The sequence below is a fragment of the Balaenoptera acutorostrata genome, chromosome 10 (genome assembly GCF_949987535.1).
Source record: "Balaenoptera acutorostrata chromosome 10, mBalAcu1.1, whole genome shotgun sequence".
Classification (NCBI taxonomy): Eukaryota; Metazoa; Chordata; class Mammalia; order Artiodactyla; family Balaenopteridae; genus Balaenoptera; species Balaenoptera acutorostrata.
In genome coordinates, this window is record NC_080073.1 from 12,160,876 (window position 1) to 12,183,666 (window position 22,791).

A 22,791-nucleotide genomic window follows, 5' to 3' on the forward strand; every position below is an offset into this window, starting at 1 on the left:
TGGGATTGAAAAGGACCTAAGGGAATGTCATCTGTTATGAGAATCTTAAAAGCTTCTAATGACCATTTATTCCCAAGAGGCTCTTGCTACTGTGACTATTGAATTTATTTTTGCTAAACAAGCTTTGCATTTAATGTTAGCTTTCTTTATGGTCTGAAACTCACAAGAATTTCTTTTACCTTTTTCTGAATAAATTACTTGTTCAGCAATTCATCATGCAGACACCATTTATGCTTCCATCACTCTGTTTAGTATTATATAATAAATGTATTTATGAGTTCTTCTGTTAAGATTCTTATCTGTTTTAGAATATTTGACGGGCTCTATCTTAGAGGCTAAGTGTCATCTTTGCTCTTCTAAATATATTTTATATTCTTAAACTGAAAAAAAAAAAAAAGCAACAAAGTTGAATATAACCTGAGTGGTTCAATGTTAGGAGATTCCTTGGTAAATTACGGTATATCAACACGAGAAAATATTGTGCATCCTCTAAAAATGTTTGTTGTGAAGTTCAGATAAAGCATAAGAAAATATTTTATAAAGTAAATGAAAACAATCAATACATATAAATTTGGAAAAAATATGTAAAAATGTGTATGCTTATTGATGAAACTGGAAGCTGAATATAAAAACAAAGTTTATAGAGAACGGTGAATATGTTATTTTTAATTAAATTAATAAATATTTAATTATTTAATATTGCTTACTTTTGTTTTTTCAATGTAAATTAACTCTCAGCTCTGTTAGAAGAACAAACTTAGAAAATCTGAATAAAAAAATATATTCACTGTAGATAATTTAGAAAAGAAAAATGACACAAAAAAGAACATAAAATATCACCCATCATCTCACCACCCAGAAATAATCATTGCAGACATTTCAGTATATATACCACTAATCTTTTCTTGGTGGGGCGGGGGTGTGTGTGTGTGTGTCTGTTTCTAGACATATTTTTAAGCAGATTTGTACAGCCATACTTTCAAGTGGCTCTTTTCACTTTAAATTGTGAACATTTATCCCAGTAGTTACGTTTTTTCCTGCATATAATTTTTAGTTATTATGTTGTATTCCTTCATATGGATGCACAGTAAGGGACTCAGCCAGTCTCCCCTATGGGTATGCATGTGATGTAGCCTTTTGCTGAGTATTGTCAAATTGATTTCAAGATAGGTTATAATAATTTACTTGGTCACCTTGCCTAAAGAAGTAAAAAATTAGTTAAAAATAATAAAACATTGTTTTGTCTTGTTTTTATGAATTTTTTAAAAAGCCCCAGATCCTGGACCTGGAGAGTATTATGCTAAGTGAAATAAGTCAGACAGAGAGAGACAAATACTGTATTTTATTACTTATATGTAGAATCCAAAAAATAAAACAAACAAATACATATAATGAAACAGAAACAGAATCACAGATACAGAGAACAATATAGTGGTTACCAGTGGGGAGAGGAAAGGGAGGAAGGGCAAGATAGGGGGAGGGGAATAAGAGATACAAACTACTATGTACAAAATAGGTAGGGAACGAGGATATATTGTACAGCACAGGGAAATAGAGCTATTATAATAACTTTAAGTGGAGTATATGTTGTACACCTGAAATGAATACAGTATTATAAATCAACTATATGTCACTAAAAACATTTTAGTAAAAAGCCCCAAGTCTGCTTTTCCCATGGTTATGGAGTTCTCAACTGAGAATGAGTCAACTAGATCACTTTTAAAGGGTTCTTTGATGCTAAAGATCCCTTAGGCCGTTTTTTTTTTAATTTTTAAATTTTATTTTATTTATTTTTTTATACAGCAGGTACTTATTAGTCATCAGTTTTATACACATCAGTGTATACATGTCAATCCCAATCGCCCAATTCATCACACCACCGCCACCACCCCCTGCCACTTTCCCTGCTTGGTGTCCATACGTTTCTTCTCTACATCTGTGTCTCTATTTCTGCCCTGCAAACTGGTTCATCTGTACCATTTTTCTAGGCTCCACATATATGTGTTAATATACGATATTTGTTTTTCTCTTTCTGACTTACTTCACTCTGTATGACAGTCTCTACATCCATCCATGTCCCTACAAATGACCCAATTTCGTTCCTTTTTATGGCTGAGTAATATTCCATTGTATATATGTACCATATCTTCTTTATCCATTTGTCTGTTCATGGGCATTTAGGTTGCTTCCATGACCTGGCTATTGTAAATAGTGCTGCAGTGAACATTGGGGTGCATGTGTCTTTTTGAATGGTGGTTTTCTCTGGGTATATGCCCAGTAGTGGGATTGCTGGATCATATGGTAATTCTAATTTTAGTTTTTTAAGGAACCTCCATACTGTTCTCCATGGTGGCTGTATCAATTTACATTCCCACCAACAGTGCAAGAGGGTTCCCTTTTCTCCACACCAACTCCAGCATTTGTTGTTTGTAGATTTTCTGATGATGCCCATTCTAACTGGTGTGAGGTGATACCTCATTGTAGTTTGATTTGCATTTCTCTAATAATTAATGATGTTGAGCAGCTTTTCATGTGCTTCTTGGCCATCTGTATGTCTTCCTTGAGGAAGTGTCTATTTAGGTCTTCTGCACATTTTTGAATTCGGTTGTTTGTTTTTTTAGTATTGAGCTGCATGAGCTGTTTATATATTTTGGAGATTAATCCTTTGTTGATTTGTTTGCAAATATTTTCTCCCATTCTGAGGGTTGTCTTTTCATCTTGTTTATGGTTTCCTTTGCTGTGCAAAAGCTTTGAAGTTTCATTAGGTCCCATGTGTTTATTTTTATTTTTATTTCCATTACTCTAGGAGGTGGATCAAAAAAGATCTTGCTGTGATTTATGTCAAAGAGTGTTCTTCCTATGTTTTCCTCTAAGTGTTTTATAGTGTCCGGTCTTACATTTAGGTCTCTAATCCATTTTGAGTTTATTTTTGTGTATGGTGTTAGGGAGTGTTCCAATTTCATTCTTTTACATGTGGCTGTCCAGTTTTCCCAGCACCACTTATTGAAGAGGCTGTCTGTTCTCCATTGTATATCCTTGCCTCCTTTGTCATAGATTAGTTGACCATAGGTGCGTGCGTTTATCTCTGAGCTTTCTATCTTGTTCCATTAATCTATATTTCTGTTTTTGTGCAAGTACCATATTGTCTTGATTACTGTAGCTTTGTAGTATAGTCTGAAGTCAGGGAGTCTGATTCCTCCAGCTCTGCTTTTTTCCCTCAGGACTGCTTTGGCTATTCAGGGTCTTTCGTGTCTCCATACAAATTTTAAGATGATTTGTTCTACTTCCGTAAAAAATGCCATTGGTAATTTGATAGGGATTGCATTGAATCTGTAGATTGCTTTGGGTAGTATAGTCATTTTCACAATATTGATTCTTCCAATCCAAGAACATGGTATATCTCTGCATCTGTTGGTATCATCTTTAATTTCTTTCATCAGTGTCTTATAGTTTTCTGCATACAGGTCTTTTGTCTCCCTAGGTAGGTTTATTCCTAGGTATTTTATTCTTTTTGTTGCAGTGGTAAATGGGAGTGTTTCCTTAATTTCTCTTTCAGATTTTTCATCATTAGTGTATAGGAATGCAAGAGATTTCTGTGCATTAATTTTGTATCCTGCTACTTTACCAAATTCATTGATTAGCTCTAGTAGTTTTCTGGTGGCATCTTTAGGATTCTCTATGTATAGTATCTTGTCATCTGCAAACAGTGACAGTTTTACTTCTTCTTTTCCAATTTGTATTTCTTTTCCTTCTTTTTCTTCTCTGATTGCTGTGGCTAGGATTTCCAAAACTAGGTTGAATAATAGTGGCAAGAGTGGACATCCTTGTCTTGTTCCTGATCTTAGTGGACATGGTTTCAGTTTTTCACCATTGAGAATGATGTTTGCTGTGGGTTTGTGGTATACGGCCTTTATTATGTTGAGGTAGGTTCCCTCTATGCCCACTTTCTGGAGAGTTTTTATCATAAATGGGTGTTGAATTTTGTCAAAAGCTTTTTCTGCAGCTATTGAGATGATCATATGGTTTTTATTCTTCGGTTTGTTAATATGGTGTATCACATGGATTGATTTGCGTATATTGAAGAATCCTTGCATCCCTGGGATAAATCCCACTTGATCGTGGTGTATGATCCTTTTAATGTGTTGTTGGATTCTGTTTGGTAGTATTTTGTTGAGGATTTTTGCATCTATATTCATCAGTGATATTGGTCTGTAATTTTCTTTTTTTGTAGTATCTTTGTCTGGTTTTGGTATCAGGGTGATGGTGGCCTCATAGAATGAGTTTGGGAGTGTTCCTTCCTCTGCAATTTTTTGGAAGAGTTTGAGAAGGATGGGTGTTAGCTCTTCTCTCAATGTTTGATAGAATTCGCCTGTGAAGCCATCTGGTCCTGGACTTCTGTTTGTTGGAAGACTTTTAATCCCAGTTTCAATTTCATTACTTGTGATTGGTCTGTTCATATTTTCTATTTCTTCCTGGTTCAGTCTTGGAAGGTTATACCTTTCTAAGAATTTGTCCATTTTATTGTCTATTTTATTGGCATAGAGTTGCTTGTAGTAGTCTCTTAGGGTGCTTTGTATTTCTGCGGTGTCTGTTGTAACGTCTCCTTTTTCATTTCTAATTTTATTGATTTGAGTCCTCTCCCTCCTTTTCTTGATAAGTCTGGCTAATGGTTTATCAATTTTGTTTATCTTCTCAAAGAACCGGCTTTTAGTTTTATTGATGTTTGCTATTGTTTTCTTTGTTTCTGTGTCATTTATTTCTCCTCTGATCTTTATGATTTCTTTCCTTGTGTTAACTTTGGGTTTTGTTTGTTCTTCTTTCTCTAGTTCCTTTAGGTGTAAGGTTAGATGGTTTATTTGAGATGTTTCTTGATTCTTGAGGTAGGCTTGTATTGCTATAAACTTCCCTCTTAGAACTGCTTTTGCTGCATCCCATAGGTTTTGGATTGTCGTGTTTTCATTGTCATTTGTCTCTAGGTATTTCTTGATTTCCTCTTTGATTTCTTCTGTGATCTCTTGGTTATTTAGTAACGTACTGTTTAGCCTCCATGTGTTTGTGTTTTTTACATTTTTTCCCCTATAATTCATTTCTAATCTCATAGCGTTGTGGTCAGAAAGGATGCTTGATATGATTTCAGTTTTCTTAAAGTTACTGAGGCTTGATTTGTGACCCAAGATGTGATCTATCCTGGAGAATGTTCCGTGCGCACTTGAGAAGAAAGTGTAATCTGCTGTTTTTGGGTGGAATGTCCTATAAATATCAATTAAATCTATCTGGTCTATTGTGTCATTTAAAGCTTCTGTTTCCTTATTTATTTTCATTTTGGATGATCTGTCCATTGGTGTAAGTGAGGTGTTAAGTCCCCCACTATTATTGTGTTACTGTCAATTTCCTCTTTTTCAGCTGTTAGCAGTTGCCTTATGTATTGAGGTGCTCCTATGTTGGGTGCATATATATTTATGATTGTTATATTTTCTTCTTGGATTGATCCCTTGATCAATATGTAGTGTCCTTCCTTGTCTCTTGTAACATTCTTTATTTTAAAGTCTATTTTATCTGTTATGAGTATTGCTACTCCAGCTTTCTTTTGATTTCCATTTGCATGGAATATCTTTTTCCATCCTCTCACTTTCAGTCTGTATGTGTCCCTACGTCTGAAGTGGGTCGCTTGTAGACAGCATATATATGGTCTTGTTTTTGTATCCACTCAGCAAGCCTGTGTCTTTTGGTTGAAGCATTTAATCCATTCACGTTTAAGGTAATTATCGATATGTTTGTCCTTATGACCATTTTCTTAATTGTTTTGGGTTTGTATTTGTAGTTCCTTTTCTTCTCTTGTGTTTCCCACTTAGAGAAGTTCCTTTAGCATTTGTTGTAGAGCTGGTTTGGTGGTGCTGAATTCTCTTAGCTTTTGCTTGTCTGTAAAGCTTTTGAGTTCTCCATCAAATCTGAATGAGATCCTTGCCGGGTCGAGTAATCTTGGTTGTAGGTTCTTCCCTTTCATCACTTTAGGTATATCATGCCACCCCCTTCTGGCTTGTAGAGTTTCTGCTGAGAAATCAGCTGTTAACCTTACGGGAGTTCCCTTGTATGTTATTTGTCGTTTTTCCCTTGCTTCTTTCAATAATTTTTCTTTGTCTTTAATTTTTGCCAATTTGATTGCTGTGTGTCTCGGCGTGTTTCTCCTTGGGTTTTTCCTGTATGGGATTTGCTGTGCTTCCTTGCCTTGGGTGGCTATTTCCTTTCCCATGTTAGGGAAGTTTTCGACTATAACCTCTTCAAATATTTTCTCGGGTCCTTTCTCTCTCTCTTCTCCTTCTGGGACCCCTATAATGCGAATGTTGTTGCATTTAATATTGTCCCAGAGGTCTCTTAGGCTGTCTTCATTACTTTTCATTCTTTTTTCTTTATTCTGTTCTGCAGCAGTGAATTCCACCATTCTGTCTTCCAGGTCACTTATCCGTTCTTCTGCCTCAGTTATTCTGCTATTGAACCCTTCTAGTGTAGTTTTCATTTCAGTGATTGTATTGTTCATCTCTGTTTGTTTGTTCTTTAATTCTTCTAGGTCTTTGTTAAACATTTCTTGCATCTTCTCGATCTTAGCTTCCATTGTTTTTCCGAGGTCCTGGATCTTCTTCACTATCATTATTCTGAATTCTTTTTCTGGAAGGTTGCCTATCTCTACTTCATTGAGTTGTTTTTCTGGGGTTTTATCTTGTTCCTTCATCTGGTACATAGCCCTCTGCCTTTTCATGTTGTCTATCTTTCTGTGAAGTGGTTTTTGTTCCACAGGCTGCAGGACTGTAGTTCTTCTTGCTTCTGCCTTCTGCCCTCTCCCTTAGGCTGTTTTTTACACATTGTCTATAATGAGTGACTCTATAGGATTTCTGCTACTCTCTTAAGGACACGTAATGAATACTTAGAATATACCGATTGGTGTCGGGGAATGCAGTGTATTCTAGCATGAGGAATTTCACTAGGAACTGAAACAGAAAGTATTGAAAAATTTCAGATCTGCCTTAAATTTCTGAAATATTTGTACTCTGTTTGAAAAAGCATGCATTTTTTACTCTCATGTGTTCTATTAAGTAGTCAAGGTACCTCCTTTAGGATTTAATTTGAAATAAGCTGTCAGACTTGACTACCTATGTATTTTAATGACAAATTTGTTTTTTTTCTTTCTTTCTTTCTTTCTTTCTTTTTCTTTCTTTCTTTCTTTCTTTTTTAATCAGTCATCAATTTTGTACGCATCAGTGTATACATGTCAATCCCAATCGCCCAATTCAGCACACCACCATCCCCACCCCACCACGGTTTTTATTCTTTATTCAAGCCTAGTTCTCAATTTTCTACATTTGCATTGGGTGTTGAAGAAAAAGATTTTTACTCATGTGTGCTTTCTATTCCATTTTATTCCTTCAGTTGCATTTGATTTTCATCCAGTTTTATTTATACTTCATGAATTTGAACAGACCTGTGATTTCTCATTGTTCACTGGTGCCAGTTGAAAAGTTCTCCCAGGCTCTTTTTATGGGGTAACTGTCATATTTTATAATGCGTTTCGAGAAATGTCCATGTTTTTAATTCTCTTGTCTAAATACATTTAATTTTTAAAAGAACAGTTGTAAAGTTGTGAACTTGACATCTTTACACTTGAATGTGCATGATTACACAGTGCTCTTTTTCCTGTGCCGACTTCTTTCTAGGCTGTGTGTGTATGAGAAGCATAATTTACCACTTCTTGGCAAGAATAAAGGCACCTTTGCTGTCTTCCCCTTTTCTTTTCTTTAAGCTGTTACTACAAGTATGGTTATGTCCCTAGGGAGAGGTGGGAAAAGATGCCTTTGCTCTCTGAAGTCCATTTCTCAAGGGGACATCAATACTCACAAGGATCCTATTTACATTGTAATTGGTTGCTGGCTGTCTGGTACAGCTGTTTCAACTTAAACCCAAGACAGTCGCTATGGAGATGGTTGACTTGAAATAGGTCAAGTAAATTACTTTTCCCCCTGGGTATGAGGGAGTGCTGTAACTCAACTAGAAGTGTCTCAGTTGAACAGAAAATATGTCGACGGGCAACCACATTCCCCCCCACCCCCCAAATGTCTCTTTTTAGGATGAGGCTTGTCACAGATGCTAGTCCACTCATGTTGCTGCTGTGAATCTGGAAACAACACCCCTGAAGACTATTTTTGTTAAAGAAAAGGAATGAGAGATGTCATAATTTGCAGTGTAACCTTGAATTATCTGGCTCATGTATGACTCTCAAAAGATGCTTATTTCATAATTTCCTAAACATAGTAGAATAGCATTTATTTTTAAGACATGACCAGGAGTTCAAGAACAAGTTTGTAAAAACATGGAGTTGAGGGGGACCTTCAAGATGGCAGAGGAGTAAGATGTGGAGATCATCTTCCTCCCCACAAATATATCAGAGATACATCTACATGTGGAACAACTCCTACAGAACACCTACTGAACGCTGGCAGAAGACCTTAGACTTCCCAAAAGTCAAGAAACTCCCCATGTACCTGGGGAGGGCAAAAGAAAAAAGAAAAAATAGAGACAAAAGAACAGGGACAGGACCTGCACCTCTGGGAGGGAGCTGTGAAGGAGGAAAGGTTTCCACACACTAGGAAGCCCCTTCACTGGCAGAGACGGGGCGTGGTGAGGTGGGGAGCTTCAGAGCCACAGAGGAGAGCGCAGCAACAGGGTTGCGGAGGGCAAAGCGGAGAGATTCCTGCACAGAGGATTGGTGCCGACCAGCACTCACCAGCCCGAGAGGGTTGTCTGCTCACCTGCTGGGGCAGGTGGGGGCTGGGAGCTGAGGCTCGGGGTTTGGAGGTCGGATCCCAGGGAGAGGACTGTGGTTGGCTGCGTGAACACAGCCTAAGGGGGCTAGTGCATCACAGCTAGCCGGGAGGGAGTCTGGGAAAAAGTCTGGACCTGCCGAAAGGGCAAGAGACAGTTTTTTCCAGGTGTGTGAGGAGAGGGGATTCAGAGCACCACCTAAAGGAGCTCCAGAGACGGGCACAAACCTCGGGTATCAGCGCGGACCCCAGAGACAGGCATGAACCACTAATGCTACTGCCGCCACCAAGAAGCCTGTGTGGAAGCACAGGTCACTGTCCACACCACCCCTCCCGGGAGCCTGTGCAGCCTGCCACTTCCAGGGTCCCGTAATCCAGGGACAACTTCCCCGGGAGAACACACGATGCACCTCAGGCTGGTGCAACGTTATGGTGGCCTCTGCAGCTGCAGGCTCACCCCACATTCCGTACCCCTCCCTCCACCCCGACCTGAGTGAGCCAGAGCACCCGAATCAGCTGTTCCTTTAACCCCGTCCTGTCTGAGTGAAGAACAGACACACTCAGGCGACCTACATGCAGAGGCGGGTCCAAATCCAAAGCTGAACCCCGGGAGCTGTGCGAACAAAGAAGAGAAGGGAAATCTCTCCCAGCAGCCTCAGGAGCAGCGGATTAAATCCCCACCATCAACTTGATGTACCTGCATATGTGGAATACCTGAATAGACAACAAATCATCCCAAATTGAGGAGGTGGACTTTGGGAGCAACTGTGGACTTGGGGTTTGCTTTCTGCGTCTAATTTGTTCCTGGTTTTATGTTTGTCTTAGTTTAGTATTCAGGGTTTATTATCATTGGTAGATTTGTTTGTTGATTTGGTTGCTCTCTTCCTTTTTATTTAGTATATAGATATATAGTTTTTCCTTTTTCTCTTTTTGTGAGTGTGTATGTCTGTGCTTCTTTGTGTGGTTTTGTCTGTATAGCTTTGCTTTTACCATTTGTCCTAGGGTTCTGTCTGTCCTTTTTTTTTTTTTTAAGTATAGTTTTTAGCGCTTGTTGTCATTGGTGGATTTGTTTTTTGGTTTGGTTGCTCTCTTTTTTCTTTCTTTCTTTTTTTCGTTTTTTAAATTACTTTTAATTTTTTTATTTTTAATAATTTAAAATTTTTTTTATTTTAATAACTTTATTTTATTTTTCTCTTTTTTTCTTTCTTTTTTTCTCCCTTTTCTTCTGAGCCATTTGGCTGACAGGGTCTTGGTGCTCTGGCCGGGTGTCAGGCCTGTGCCTCTGAGGTGGGAGAGCCAAGTTCAGGACACTGGTCCACAAGAGACCTCCCAGCTCCACATAGTATCAAACGGCGAAAGCTCTCCCAGAAATCTCCATCTAAACGCTAAGACCCAGCTCCCCTCAACGACCAGCAAGCTACAGTGCTGGACACCCTATGCCAAACAACTAGCAAGACAGGAACACAACCCCACCCGTCAGCAGAGAGGCTGCCTAAAATCATAAGATCATAGACACCCCAAAACACACCACTGGACGTTGTATTGTCCACCAGAAAGATAAGATCCAGCCTCATCCACCAGAACACAGGCACTAGTCCCCTCCACCAGGAAGCCTACACAGCCCACGGAACCAACGTTAGCCACTGGGGGCGGACGTCAAAAACAACGGGAACTACGAACCTGCAGCCTGAGAAAAGGAGACCCCAAACACAGTAAGTTAAGCAAAAATGAGAAGACAGAGAAATACACAGCAGATGAAGGAGCAAGGTAAAAACTCACCAGACCAAACATATGAAGAGGAAATAGGCAGTCTACCTGAAAAAGAATTCAGAGTAATGATAGTAAAGATGATCCAAAATCTTGGAAACAGAATGGAGAAAATAGGGCTTCCCTGATGGCGCAGTGGTTGAGGGTCTGCCTGCCAATGCAGGGGACACGGGTTCGAGCCCTGGTCTGGGAAGATCCCACATGCTGCAGAGCAGCTGGGCCCGTAAGCCACAGTTACTGAGCCTGCGCGTCTGGAGCCTGTGCTCCGCAACAAGTGAGGCCGCGGTGGTGAGAGGCCCGCGCACCGCGATGAAGAGTGGCCCCCGCTTGCCACAACTAGAGAAAGCCCTCACACAGAAACGAGGACCCAACACAGCCATAAATAAATAAATAAAATAAAATTAAAAAAAAAACTTAAAAAAAAAATAAAGAATGGAGAAAATACAAGAAACATTTAATGACAAAGTAGAAGAACTAAAGAGCAAACAAACAATGATGAACAACACAATAAATGAAATTAAAACTTTTCTAGAAGGAATCAATAGCAGAATAACTGAGGCAGAAGAACGGTTAAGTGACATGGAAGATAAAATAGTGGAAATAACCACCATAGAGCAGAATACAGATTAAAGAATGAAAAGAATTGAGGACGGTCTCAGAGACCTTTGGGACAACATTAAACGCACCAACATCCAAATTTTAGGGGTCCCAGAAGAAGAAGAGAAAAAGAAAGGGACTGAGAAAATATTTGAAGAGATTATAGTTGAAAAGTTCCCTAATATGGGAAAGGAAGTAGTCAATCAAGTCCAGGAAGTGCAGAGAGTCCCATACAGGAAAAACCCAAAGAGAAACACACCAAGACACATATTAATCAAACTATCAAACATTAAATACAAAGAAAAAAATTTTAAAGCAGCAGCGAAAAACAACAAATAACATACAAGGGAATCCCCATAATGTTCACAACTGATCTTTCAGCAGAAACTCTGCAAGCCAGAAGGGAGTGGCAGGACATATTTAAAGTGATGAAAGGGAAACACTTACAACCAAGATTACTCTACCCAGCAATGATCTCATTCAGATTCGACGGAGAAATTAAAACCTTTACAGACAAGCAGAAGCTAAGAGAATTCAGTACCACCAAACCAGCTTTACAACAAATGCTAAAGGAACTTCTCTAGGCAGGTGAAGGAAAAAGACCTACAATAACAAACCCAAAACAATTAAGAAAATGGTAATAGGAACATACATATCGATAATTACCTTAAATGTGAATGGATTAAATGCTCCAACCAAAAGACATAGACTGGCTGAATGGATACAAATAGAAGACCCATATATATGCTGTCTACAAGAGACCCACTTTATACCTAGGGACACATACAGACTGAAAGTGAGGGGATGGAAAAAGATATTCCATGCAAATGGAAATCAAAAGAGAGCTGGAGTAGTAATTCTCATATCAGACAAAATAGACTTTAAAACAAAGACTCTTACAAGAGACAAAGAAGGACACTACATAGTGATCAAGGGATCAATCCAAGAAGAAGATATAACAATTGTAAATATTTATGCATCCAGCATAGGAGCACCTCATTACATAAGGCAAGTGCTAACAGCCATAAAAGGGGAAATCGACAGTAACACAATCATAGTAGGGGACTTGAACACCCCACTTTCACCAATGGACAGATCATCCAAAATGAACATAAATAAGGAAACACAAGCTTTAAATGATACATTGAACAAGAGGGACTTAATTGATATTTATAGGACATTCCATCCAAAAACAAGAGAACACACTTTATTCTCAAGTGCTCATGGAACATTCTCCAGGATAGATCATATCTTGGGTCACAAATCAAGCCTTGATAAATTTAAGAAAATTGAAATCATATCAAGTATCTTTTCTGACCACAACACTATGAGACACGATATCAATTACAGGAAAAAAATCTGTAAAAAATACAAACACATGGAGGCTAAACAATACACTACTTAATAACCAAGAGACCACTGAAGAAATCAAAAAGGAAATTAATAAATACCTAGAAACAAATGACAATGAAAACAAGATGGCCCCAAACCTATGGGATGCAGCAAAGGCAGTTCTAAGAGGGAAGTTTATAGCAATACAATCCTACCTGCTTTTCCACAGCAAAGGAAAACATAAACAAGGAGAAAAGTCAACCCTCAGAATGGGAGAAAATATTTGCAAATGAAGCAACTGACAGAGGATTAATCTCCAAAATTTACAAGCAGCTCTTGTAGCTCCATATCAAAAAAACAAACAACCCAATTCAAAAAAAGGCAGAAGACCTAAACAGACATTTCTCCAAAGAAGATATACAGATTGCTAACAAACACATGAAAGGATGCTCAACATCACTAATCATTAGAGAAATGCAAATCAAAACTACGAGGTATCACCTCACACCAGTCAGAATGGCCATCATCAAAAAATCTACAAACAATAAATGCTGGAGAGGGTGTGGAGAAAAGGGAACCCTCTTGCACTGTTGGTGGGAATGTAAATTGATACAGCCACTATGGAGAACAGTATGGAAGTTCCTTATAAAACTAAAAATAGAACTACCATACGACCTAGCAATCCCACTACTGGGCATATACCCTGAGAAAACCATAATTCAAAAAGAGTCATGTACCACAATGTTCATTGCAGCTCTATTTACAATAGCCAGGACATGGAAGCAACCTAAGTGTCCATCGACAGATGAATGGATAAAGAAGATGTGGCACATATATACAATGGAATATTACTCAGCCATAGAAAGGAATGAAACTGAGTCATTGGTAGTGAGGTGGATGGACCTAGAGTCTGTCATACAGAGTGAAGTAAGTCAGGAAGAGAAAAAGAAATACCGTATACTAACACATATATATGGAATCTAAAAAAAAAAAAATGGTTCTGAAGAAACTAGGGGCAGGACAGGAATAAAGACGCAGATGTAGAGAATGGACTTGAGGACACGGGGAGGGGGAAGGGTAAGCTGGGATGAAGTGAGAGAGTGGCATGGACATATATACACTACCAAATGTAAAATAGATAGCTAGTGGGAAGCAGCCACATAGCACTGGGAGATCAGCTCGGTGCTTTGTGACCTCCTAGTGGTGGGATAGGCAGGGTGGGAGGGAGACGCAAGAGGGAGGAGATTTGGGGATATATGTATATGTATAGCTGATTCACTTTTTTATAAAGCAGAAACTAACACACCATTATAAACCAATTATACTCAAAGATGCTAAAAAAAAATAAATAAATAAAAACATGGAGTTATCAGTGATATTTGGAAGAAGGCACCTGGTGACACTCGATGGGATTTGCCATAAGTTTGGCCAGAAAACATGGCTTTCCCAGTACAACTTGGCTATGATGAATGATGTACTACCTCTGAGCTCAGTCTTCTCTTGTGGGTGACTTTGATTACTTATCTTTCCTTCTTCGTGTGTTCTACGTGGAAATGGTTCCTGACTCTGAATCTGACCATTACAATGGGGACTTACAGTCTTTCTGACAGGTGGCGATGCCGTTAGGTTCCCTTATAGGACCCCTAGCTTTGTCTTGTATGGGGCTTGGTGAATATGGAGACATTTTTGGTTGTCATAGCTGGGTTGCAGGTAGGATGCTACTGGCATCTAGTGGGGAGGGGTCTGCGATGCGGCTGAGCATCCTGCAGTGCACGGGACAGCACCCGTCCAACAAGGAATTATGTGGCCTAATAAGTCAGTTGTGCTGAGGTGGTCTGTTTTCGATGGGTTGCTAAGAAATGTGAAAGATTTCAGGCAAGAGTGATAGTGGGAGAAATGAAAAGCAGATATCTAGAATGAGAGGAAAGTGTGTGTATATGATGGGGAGGAAGTTGAGTAGGAGCTATAGAACCCATGTGTGTAAGGTGGTACCCGGACCCACCAATTTGAGTTTTGTAGATATTTTTGGAAGAAAATAAAATGACTAGGTTCACACATTGTATCCTGCTTTGTGCAGTTAACCATGTACGATAAATATGTGCAATAAATAGTTGAAAAACTCGCAATATACCAACTGTCTTAAGTCATACTCTGAGGATTCTGGGAGTTGAAGATCCCCTTTAGGAATTAGGCTCAGCTCCTGGCAGATAGTAGGTGCTCAATAAATATTTGCAACCAGAGTGAGTTAAGGGGAAGAAGAGAGGGAAAGGGAATGGACTCAGAGGCCACTGGAGCAGCTGCCCTGTGTCTACCACACACAGTCCAACTCCATGGAAGTTCCCCGTTGAAGAAGGTCGCAAACTGTGGAGGACTTCTGCCATTAAGGCTTGTGTTTGCTGTCTTTACTAAAGCTGTGCCTGTGTCTACCCTGGGATCCAGCAGTTCCACTCCACAGTGTGCAATCAGCAGAAATGCTTACGCATATTTACTAAGTCATGAGCTTTCAAGAATGTTCACAAAAAGTAGTACCATTCATAGTAGCCCAAACTGGAAGCTACCCAAATGCCCATCAGTAATAGAATAGATAAATAAATCCATTAAAAAAATTGCTAATGGACTTGAGGACACGGGGAGGGGGAAGGGTAAGCTGGGACGAAGTGAGAGAGTGGCATGGACATATATACACTACCAAATGTAAAATAGGTAGCTAGTGGGAAGCAGCCGCATAGCACAGGGAGATCAGCTCGGTGCTTTGTGTCCACCAAGAGGGGTGGGATAGGGATGGTGGGAGACTCAAGAGGGAGGAGAAATGGGGATAAATGTATATGTATAGCTGATTCACTTTGTTATACAGCAGAAACTAACACACCATTGTAAAGCAATTATACTTCAATAAAGATGTTAAAAAAATTGCTAATGATGAAATATTTCAAAACACAATAGGGTATAAGAAAAATAGGCATTCTAGTTCCTACCACCCAGATTTAACAAAGGTTAACATTTTTCCTGTTTGTTTTTATTCTTCTTCTTCTCCTTTTTTAAAATTTTTTATTTTTTATTTGAGAAATAGAACCTTCTGGTGGCCTTAGTGTTGGGGGCTGGGTAGAGATGGGTGAGTGATGTAAAGATACTGAAATGTAAGAGTGGGATGACCTGGGCTTTCTCTGCAGGTCTTCCCTTGACATGGAATGAGTTACCTGTCACTGGCACCTAAACATCAAGCAGAGTAGTCAGCGAGAACATCTCCCCATTAAAGATTCCGCAGTGTCACAGAAGAAATAGGAAGAAGCCATGCCTTTCACCTTTCCTGCTCTCTGAAAAATAAAACACTTTGCAGTAGTGTCCTTTAAGGACACAATGCCTCTTTCGCTGAAATATAAAAGAATTTGGCTTTTTCCATCAAACTGTGATTGGAATACCATGAATGTTTTGATTGCGCTGATGTGAGAAAAGAACCAGACAGGGTTTGGTGTTTTCAGTGATTGCTGTAATTGGTAGCAGGATCACATTCCCCCTTCTCTTCCACTCAGGCTGGCTCATCAGGACACAGAGGACTGAGAGTAACATTGTCATGGGGATAACCTTGAGTCTGCTCTGGTTTATATTAGAAGAAATATTTGCACACTTCTTTACTTAGTATTAGCATCATTGATGATGGTAATTTTTTTGTAACTCTCTTCCTGACTGTCATGGGGCCCATGGTTGAGACTGGTTCCCTTTACTGAGTGCTTGCTCAGTGCTAGGCCTAGTCCTAAGCCCTGTGTGTATGTTCTGTTTCCTCCTTGTAATAACCCCTGAGGTAGGCATTGTTACTGTCTTCACCTACAAATGAGAAAACAGGTGTGGGGAGGTTGATTAGGTTGCCAGGGGTCACCCTGGGAGTGGCAGAGCCATGATTCACATCTCATTTTGCCTGACTCCAAAGCCAAGTTCTCAAATCAATCACTAAATGAGGGCCACTTGATACTGGTATTCGGGTTAACAGAACTGTAAAGTAGGAGTTAAGGTTCTGGGAACAGGGTCTGGGCTGAGCAGTTCCCAGTCCTATCTAATGCAGCCTCCTCTGAGTCTGAGGTAGGTGAGGCAGGCGGGCCTGCTCCCATTTCACAGATGAGGACTCTGGGGCCCTGCAAGCAGTGAACTTGCCCAGAGCCATACAACTAATGTTGGGCTGGATATTAACCAGGGTCTTTTGAAAACACACTCCAGCTCTTTATGCTGTGGTTCAGCTTGGTCTCTGACCACCTTGGTTGACCTTCAGCCCGGCACTTAACTGTAAGATTAATGCTGTTTCACCATCTTTTAAATAGGAGTAGTACTACCTGTCTCACTTGTTAGAGATTATAGAGGGTTAGCTAGAAGTGTGTCTTTTAAAATTCTTGGAGACACACACCATTTAGATACATATTTATTTAATCACTGTGGTGCTTTATGATGCGAGATAATGCTTTTTTTTTTTTTTGGCTGCAACATGTGGCTTGCTGGATCTTAGTTCCCCAACCAGGGATTGAACCTGGACCACAGCAGTGAAACATCAACTCCTAACCAGTGGACCGCCAGGGAATTCCCGAGATAATGCTTACTTGTTAGATTTAGTTACATATAAATCTTTATTTTTGATATTCTGGTAAAGTTATTTGGTAAGTCACCTGGAAGTTGAAGACCTTAAGAGAGATTTTTTTCTGTACAGACTGCGTCAGTGTTTTTCTAGAGGCATCATAACTAACCTCGGCTTATTCTGGGTTGCTTTGAGGTGGCAGCTGCTCCCTGGTGGTTACCTGTTAAAGGCGCTAACTGGAGACACCCAGAAGGGCCCGACTCTACTGTCCTGCACAGGTGAGGCCGGCGGGTCTTTCCCCAGATGACATGTTTCCTTCCAAAATAAGTTCCTGTGCTGTTGAAAAGAAACTCAGTGGCCATCTTCTATAAAAGAGTGAGTAAGACAAACTCGACTCACTTGGTTGATAGGAAAATAGGATGGCAGGAAATACTGTATGTACAGACCCAAACACAGCGCCTAACTCACAGAGCGCTCTCAATAAGTGGCCTTCTTCCTCCCTCATTTGGCCTGTCAGAGGGTTCCCTCTTGGAGATTTTTTTCCCCCTTTGACAGGCCTATTACAAATCTCATGACATGTTTAACCTTTACAGCTTGTCTGTTTGCTCTCCCTCACGAGTGGGTCATTGTGAGGAAGGAGACCATCTGTCTTACAGATAAGTGGTGGTGTCCTGCCAGGTTGCCACTGTAGAAGCTCAGGCCTCGGGTTTAGGACTCATGTTATCTCCAGTCCTGGACTGACATACTTTGAAGCCACCGTCTGACTGAAAAACCACAGAGCTGCAAGTCGGTCAGCAAGTCTCCAGGGTGGCAAAGAAATAATTATCTCAAGCAAAAACGGATGGCACTTTAAGCCCTGAAGACGCAGAAAGGTTTGGGTCAGGACTCAGCATCTCAACAGCCCAAGAAAACTGTTCTCCTAACCTAGTTTTTCAGATGGGATTTTCGAGCTTCTATTTTTGACAACATTCCCGGTTATTGCCCTCATTGTCAGGAAGCTGGAAGTACACGAAGTTCAGCTTTAGGGATATAGCCCCTTGAAAACGTCAGACATCTTTCGAAGCCTGAGGTGGTAGCCTCTATGGTAGAAATAGACCATGAGGTGGAAAGCTGTAGGATTCTTGGGTACCTCAGGTTGACGGCCTCTTAGGTCCCAATTATTATCTTCTTTCTGAATTTAATAGAAAAAGAAAAAGCAAAGGGTAGAAGGAAAACTCAGCGTGGAATGTATTATATGCACTGACTGAGTCCTTCTTCTGAGAAAAGTGCGTGTCTTAATATCAGTGCTGAAAACAGTGACTGGCATGTAATAGGTACTCAATAAACGCTTGTGAAGAATAAGTGAAAGTCATGGTGTAATTACTGTAGGGAATTCAAAGATGCTGAAGAAATAGCCTAGGAATGTAGAGTACACCTGAGAAAGAGTGAGCAGGGAATTAAAGTTATCTGGTGCTGGGTAAATATGTTTATCCCCTTATTCTCAAACTTTCCGCCTAACCTTCCCTACCCCTCTATACCTTTAGAAAAAATAAAGACTTGCTTGGAATCTGCTAGATTCCTCACTTGCTAGAGTGAGGCACATATAGCTGACTCATCTATAGCAGAAAGACACAGAGTTTAAGGCCAAGTATCACAGATTGGATTCTCTGGAAACAGATGCTGAGATAGAGCTTGGTGTGCAGAATATTTATATAAGGGGATCCACACCTGTGGAAGGGATGGGGAGGAAACAGGATTGGGCAGAGGGCGAAGCCAAGACTACAATGCAGGTCCAGGACGTCCCACCTGGTCCCTGGGGCTCTGGGGTATAAATGACCCATAGGATTTAGCTATGGTGAACTCACATGGCTGTGCCTTTATGCCCCTGCCGTGGTTGGTCATTGGTGGCTGTGAGGTGGCTCTTTGCAGCTCTCCTGAAGGAGCTAAGAGCTGGAAGCTTCTGCTGATGCCACTCCCAGCAGCTGGAAAATCATTCCTTCCTCATAGGGGGATCTGGCCAGTGCATCTCCACACCCACTGCACCAAGTGAGATTCTCTGGGGGTCCAGGCCTGCCTGCAAAGTGAAGAAATGTTTTGAGTCTTGTTCCAAGGGGGATCATAAGCTCTTTGGGAGCCTGAGATGTCAGAAACCCGTGGTAGAGGGTGACAGATGTGGCCCGGCTGGGGCTTGATTTGGGGACCAGGCCCAGCTCAGCATCACAGATTGAGGTGAAGGTGATGATGGGCACTTTGCTGAAGCTGGTCCTGCCGGTTCCTGTTCCGGTTCCGGATCCGGATCCTGCCCTGCTAACTCTGCTCTCGCTGTTCCCCAGGCCAGATCACCCGGTTCTTCACGTCTCCTGGAACGACGCCGTCGCCTACTGCACATGGGCGGGGAAGCGGTTGCCCACGGAAGCCGAGTGGGAGTACAGCTGTCGAGGAGGCCTGCAAAATAGGTACTTGGAGGGTCTCGTCTTTGCCTAACAGTATGTGGACCTTTTTCTAAATCTACGGAACTTACTTTAGCTGGACAGTTGATTTAAAACCCCAGCCAGATCGCAGCTTGCTCCTACTGGGCTTTCTTCCCGCCCGTGAAGTTACTTAGGAAACATGGATGCAGGGGTCACCACCCCCTGACAGTCTCCCAAAGCCATGTGTGCGGTGAGGTGGGCTACGGCAATTGAGCCCCCATCCCCGTGTCACATAGTCCTCCTTAGAGCCTCCTGGCAGGCTGCCTTGCTTTTTGGATTTTCTTATTTTAGGCATCTCCTGAAGCAGCAATATATCTTTGCTTCCAGAGCCATGAGACAGAAAACTCATGTTTGGGTCACATCTTCTAGGAAAGGCTCCTTAAAATAACGAAGGCTTTATAAAAAAGTGCGGTGTGATGTTGCCTGCTTCCATATAAGTCCAGGATGATGTCTGCTTTCCCAGCCTCCTATAAGCCCTTCTTTTAGTTCTGTGATTTATTTCAGGCCTCCTGAGTCCTCGGGAGAGACCAAGGTTGTTGTGAACTTGACATGAACTGGTTGTGCGGAAGTTAAAAAAAAATCCTGATTAAAAGCTTTATGTATTTTTTTTTTTTTTTAAAGAATAGCTCACTCGGAACAAGCAAGCAATGTTCTCTCTTTCACTGCCTTCCTCCTCTTGACTTTCGTCCAGAAGCCTGTGTCTGTTTGACAGGCTGATGCCTGTGTCTCTTCTGACAGACTCTTCCCCTGGGGCAACAAACTGCAGCCGAAGGGCCAACATTATGCCAACATTTGGCAGGGCGAGTTTCCTGTGACCAACACCGGAGAGGACGGCTTTCGAGGGACTGCGCCTGTGAGTAACGAGGCTTGTGACGGATGGCGGCGGCTGCAGCGCACCGAGAAACCGCCAGCAATGAGTGAAAGCACCGCTCACTCTCTGCCCCACGTGCTGCCCCCTTCCTGCCTCCGTCCACCACCGCACGTAGCAAATACTAGTAATTAACCAGACGTTCTCTTTCTGTAACACCTTTTTGTTTCTGATTCCGTAATACTTGTTGTGGAAACTTTGAAAAAACAAGAAGTGTACAGAGGAGAAAATTGAAAGGATCTGGAGTCCTACCACCCAGAGATAGGTAACCCCTGTTAACGTGTAGGTGCATTTCCTCCCATTCGTCTCCCGTGTTAATGATGCTCCTAATGGCTAGTAGTTAGTGAGTGCTTGCAGAGTGCCAGGCATGTTGCTGAGCCATTTGCATGAATTATCTCATTGAATGTCTCTTCAGCTCTGTAAGGTAGGTACTGTTATCCCCGTTTTCCAGGTGAGCATTCTGAGGCACACAGAGGTTAACTAACTTGCCCAAGGTTACACAGCTGGAAAGCAGCACAGCTGGGATTTGAACCAGGTCGGTTTGTTTTCAAAGGCCATGCTCTTAACTACCATAGATGCCAGCATAAATGTTTCTGGTGTATATGTGCCTATATATTTTTTAGATATTGCTTTTGGGTCATACTATAATATTTAAAATCCTACTGTTTTTCCCTGTGTAATATCAGCAACATTTTATCTGTCATTAGCAGTTCTTCACAAATACATGTCTTTTAGCAGCTGGATAACTTGTCATTTGAATGAACTCTAATTTATTTACCTCTTATTTTTGCAAATTTACATTATATCTATTTTTCTGCTAAACAACAATGAACATCTTATGCATAGATACTAAATTGTATCTCTGATGATTTTTAAAAAAATTTTTATTGGAATATAGTTGATTGTGTTAGTTTCTGCTGTACAGCAGAGTGAATCAATTATACATATACATATTTCCACTCTTTTTTAGATTCCTTTTCCATGTAGGTCATTACAGAGTACTGAGAAGAGTTCCCTATGCTATACAGTAGGTCCTTATTAGTCTGATGATTTTTTAAAAGATACATTCCTAACAGTGAAATTAATGAGTCAAAGACTAGAAAACTTTCTTGATAAGGGTTTCAGATATATAACCAAACTCTTTTCCAGACTGCGTATCGGATGTTTCCCTCCATGAGTGTTCCTTTCTTTCTGCTCTTTTGTCAGCAAAACCATACATTAATGAAGCAATGTTGAAAGCATTTCATTTTCTCTTTTTTTTTTTTTTTAACATCTTTATTGGAGTATAATTGCTTTACAATGGTGTGTTAGTTTCTGCTTTATAACATAGTGAATCAGCTATACAGTTACATATATCCCCATATCAGCTCCCTCTTGCATCTCCCTCCCACCCTCCCTATCCCACCCCTCTAGGTGGTCACAAAGCACCAAGCTGATCTCCCTGTGCCATGCAGCTGCTTCCCACTAGCTATCTATTTTACATTTGGTAGTGTATATATGTCCATGCCACTCTCTCACTTTGTCACAGTTTACCCTTCCCCCTCCCCATGTCCTCAAGTCCATTCTCTACGTCTGCGTCTTTATTCCTGTCCTGCTCCTAGGTTCTTCAGAACCTTTTTTTGTTTTTTAGATTCCATATATATGTGTTAGCACATATATATGGTATTTGTTTTTCTCTTTCTGACTTACTTCACTCTGTATGACAGACTCTAGGTCCATCCACCTCACTACAAATGACTCAGTTTCGTTTCTTTTTATGGCTGAGTAATATTCCATTGTATATATGTGCCACATCTTCTTTATCCATTCATCTGTCGATGGACACTTAGGTTGCTTCCATGTCCTGGCTACTGTAAATAGAGCTGCAATGAACATTGTGGTACATGACTCTTTTTGAATTATAGTTTTCTGAGGGTATATGCCCAGTAGTGGGATTGCTGGGTTGTATGGTAGTTCTATTTTTAGTTTTATAAGGAACCTCCATACTGTTCTCCATAGTGGCTGTATCAATTTACATTCCCACCAACAGTGCAAGAGGGTTGCCTTTTCTCCACACCCTCTCCAGCATTTATTGTTTCCAGATTTTTTGATGATGGCCATTCTGACTGGTGTGAGGTGATACCTCATTGTAGTTTTGATTTGCATTTCTCGAATGATTAGTGATGTTGAGCATCCTTTCATGTGTTTGTTAGCAATCTGTATATCTTCTTTGGAGAAATGTCTATTTAGGTCTTCCACCCATTTTTGGATTGGATTGTTTGTTTTTTTGATATTGAGCTGCATGAGCTGCTTGTATATTTTGGAGATTAATCCTTTGTCAGTTGCTTCATTTGCAAATATTTTCTCCCATTCTGAGGGCTGTCTTTTCATCTTGTTTATGGTTTCCTTTACTGTGCAAAAGCTTTTATG

At 40.5% G+C, this 22,791-nt stretch overlaps 1 protein-coding gene across 4 annotated transcripts in view; it reads left to right on the top strand.

The window, feature by feature from the left end:
• Positions 1-22,791, top strand: part of SUMF1 (sulfatase modifying factor 1) — a 114,570-nt gene that overhangs the window by 46,459 nt on the left and 45,320 nt on the right. For all 4 annotated transcript variants that reach the window (XR_009009566.1, XM_007192478.2, XM_007192479.3 and 1 more), the window contains exons 4-6: positions 17,260-17,342; positions 19,377-19,499; positions 20,253-20,367. Coding sequence is in view for 3 of the 4 variants with exons in the window: in XM_007192478.2 (XP_007192540.2) it covers positions 17,260-17,342; positions 19,377-19,499; positions 20,253-20,367 (321 nt within the window). In the remaining variant the exon portion in view is untranslated. The remainder of the gene's footprint in view (positions 1-17,259; positions 17,343-19,376; positions 19,500-20,252; positions 20,368-22,791) is intronic.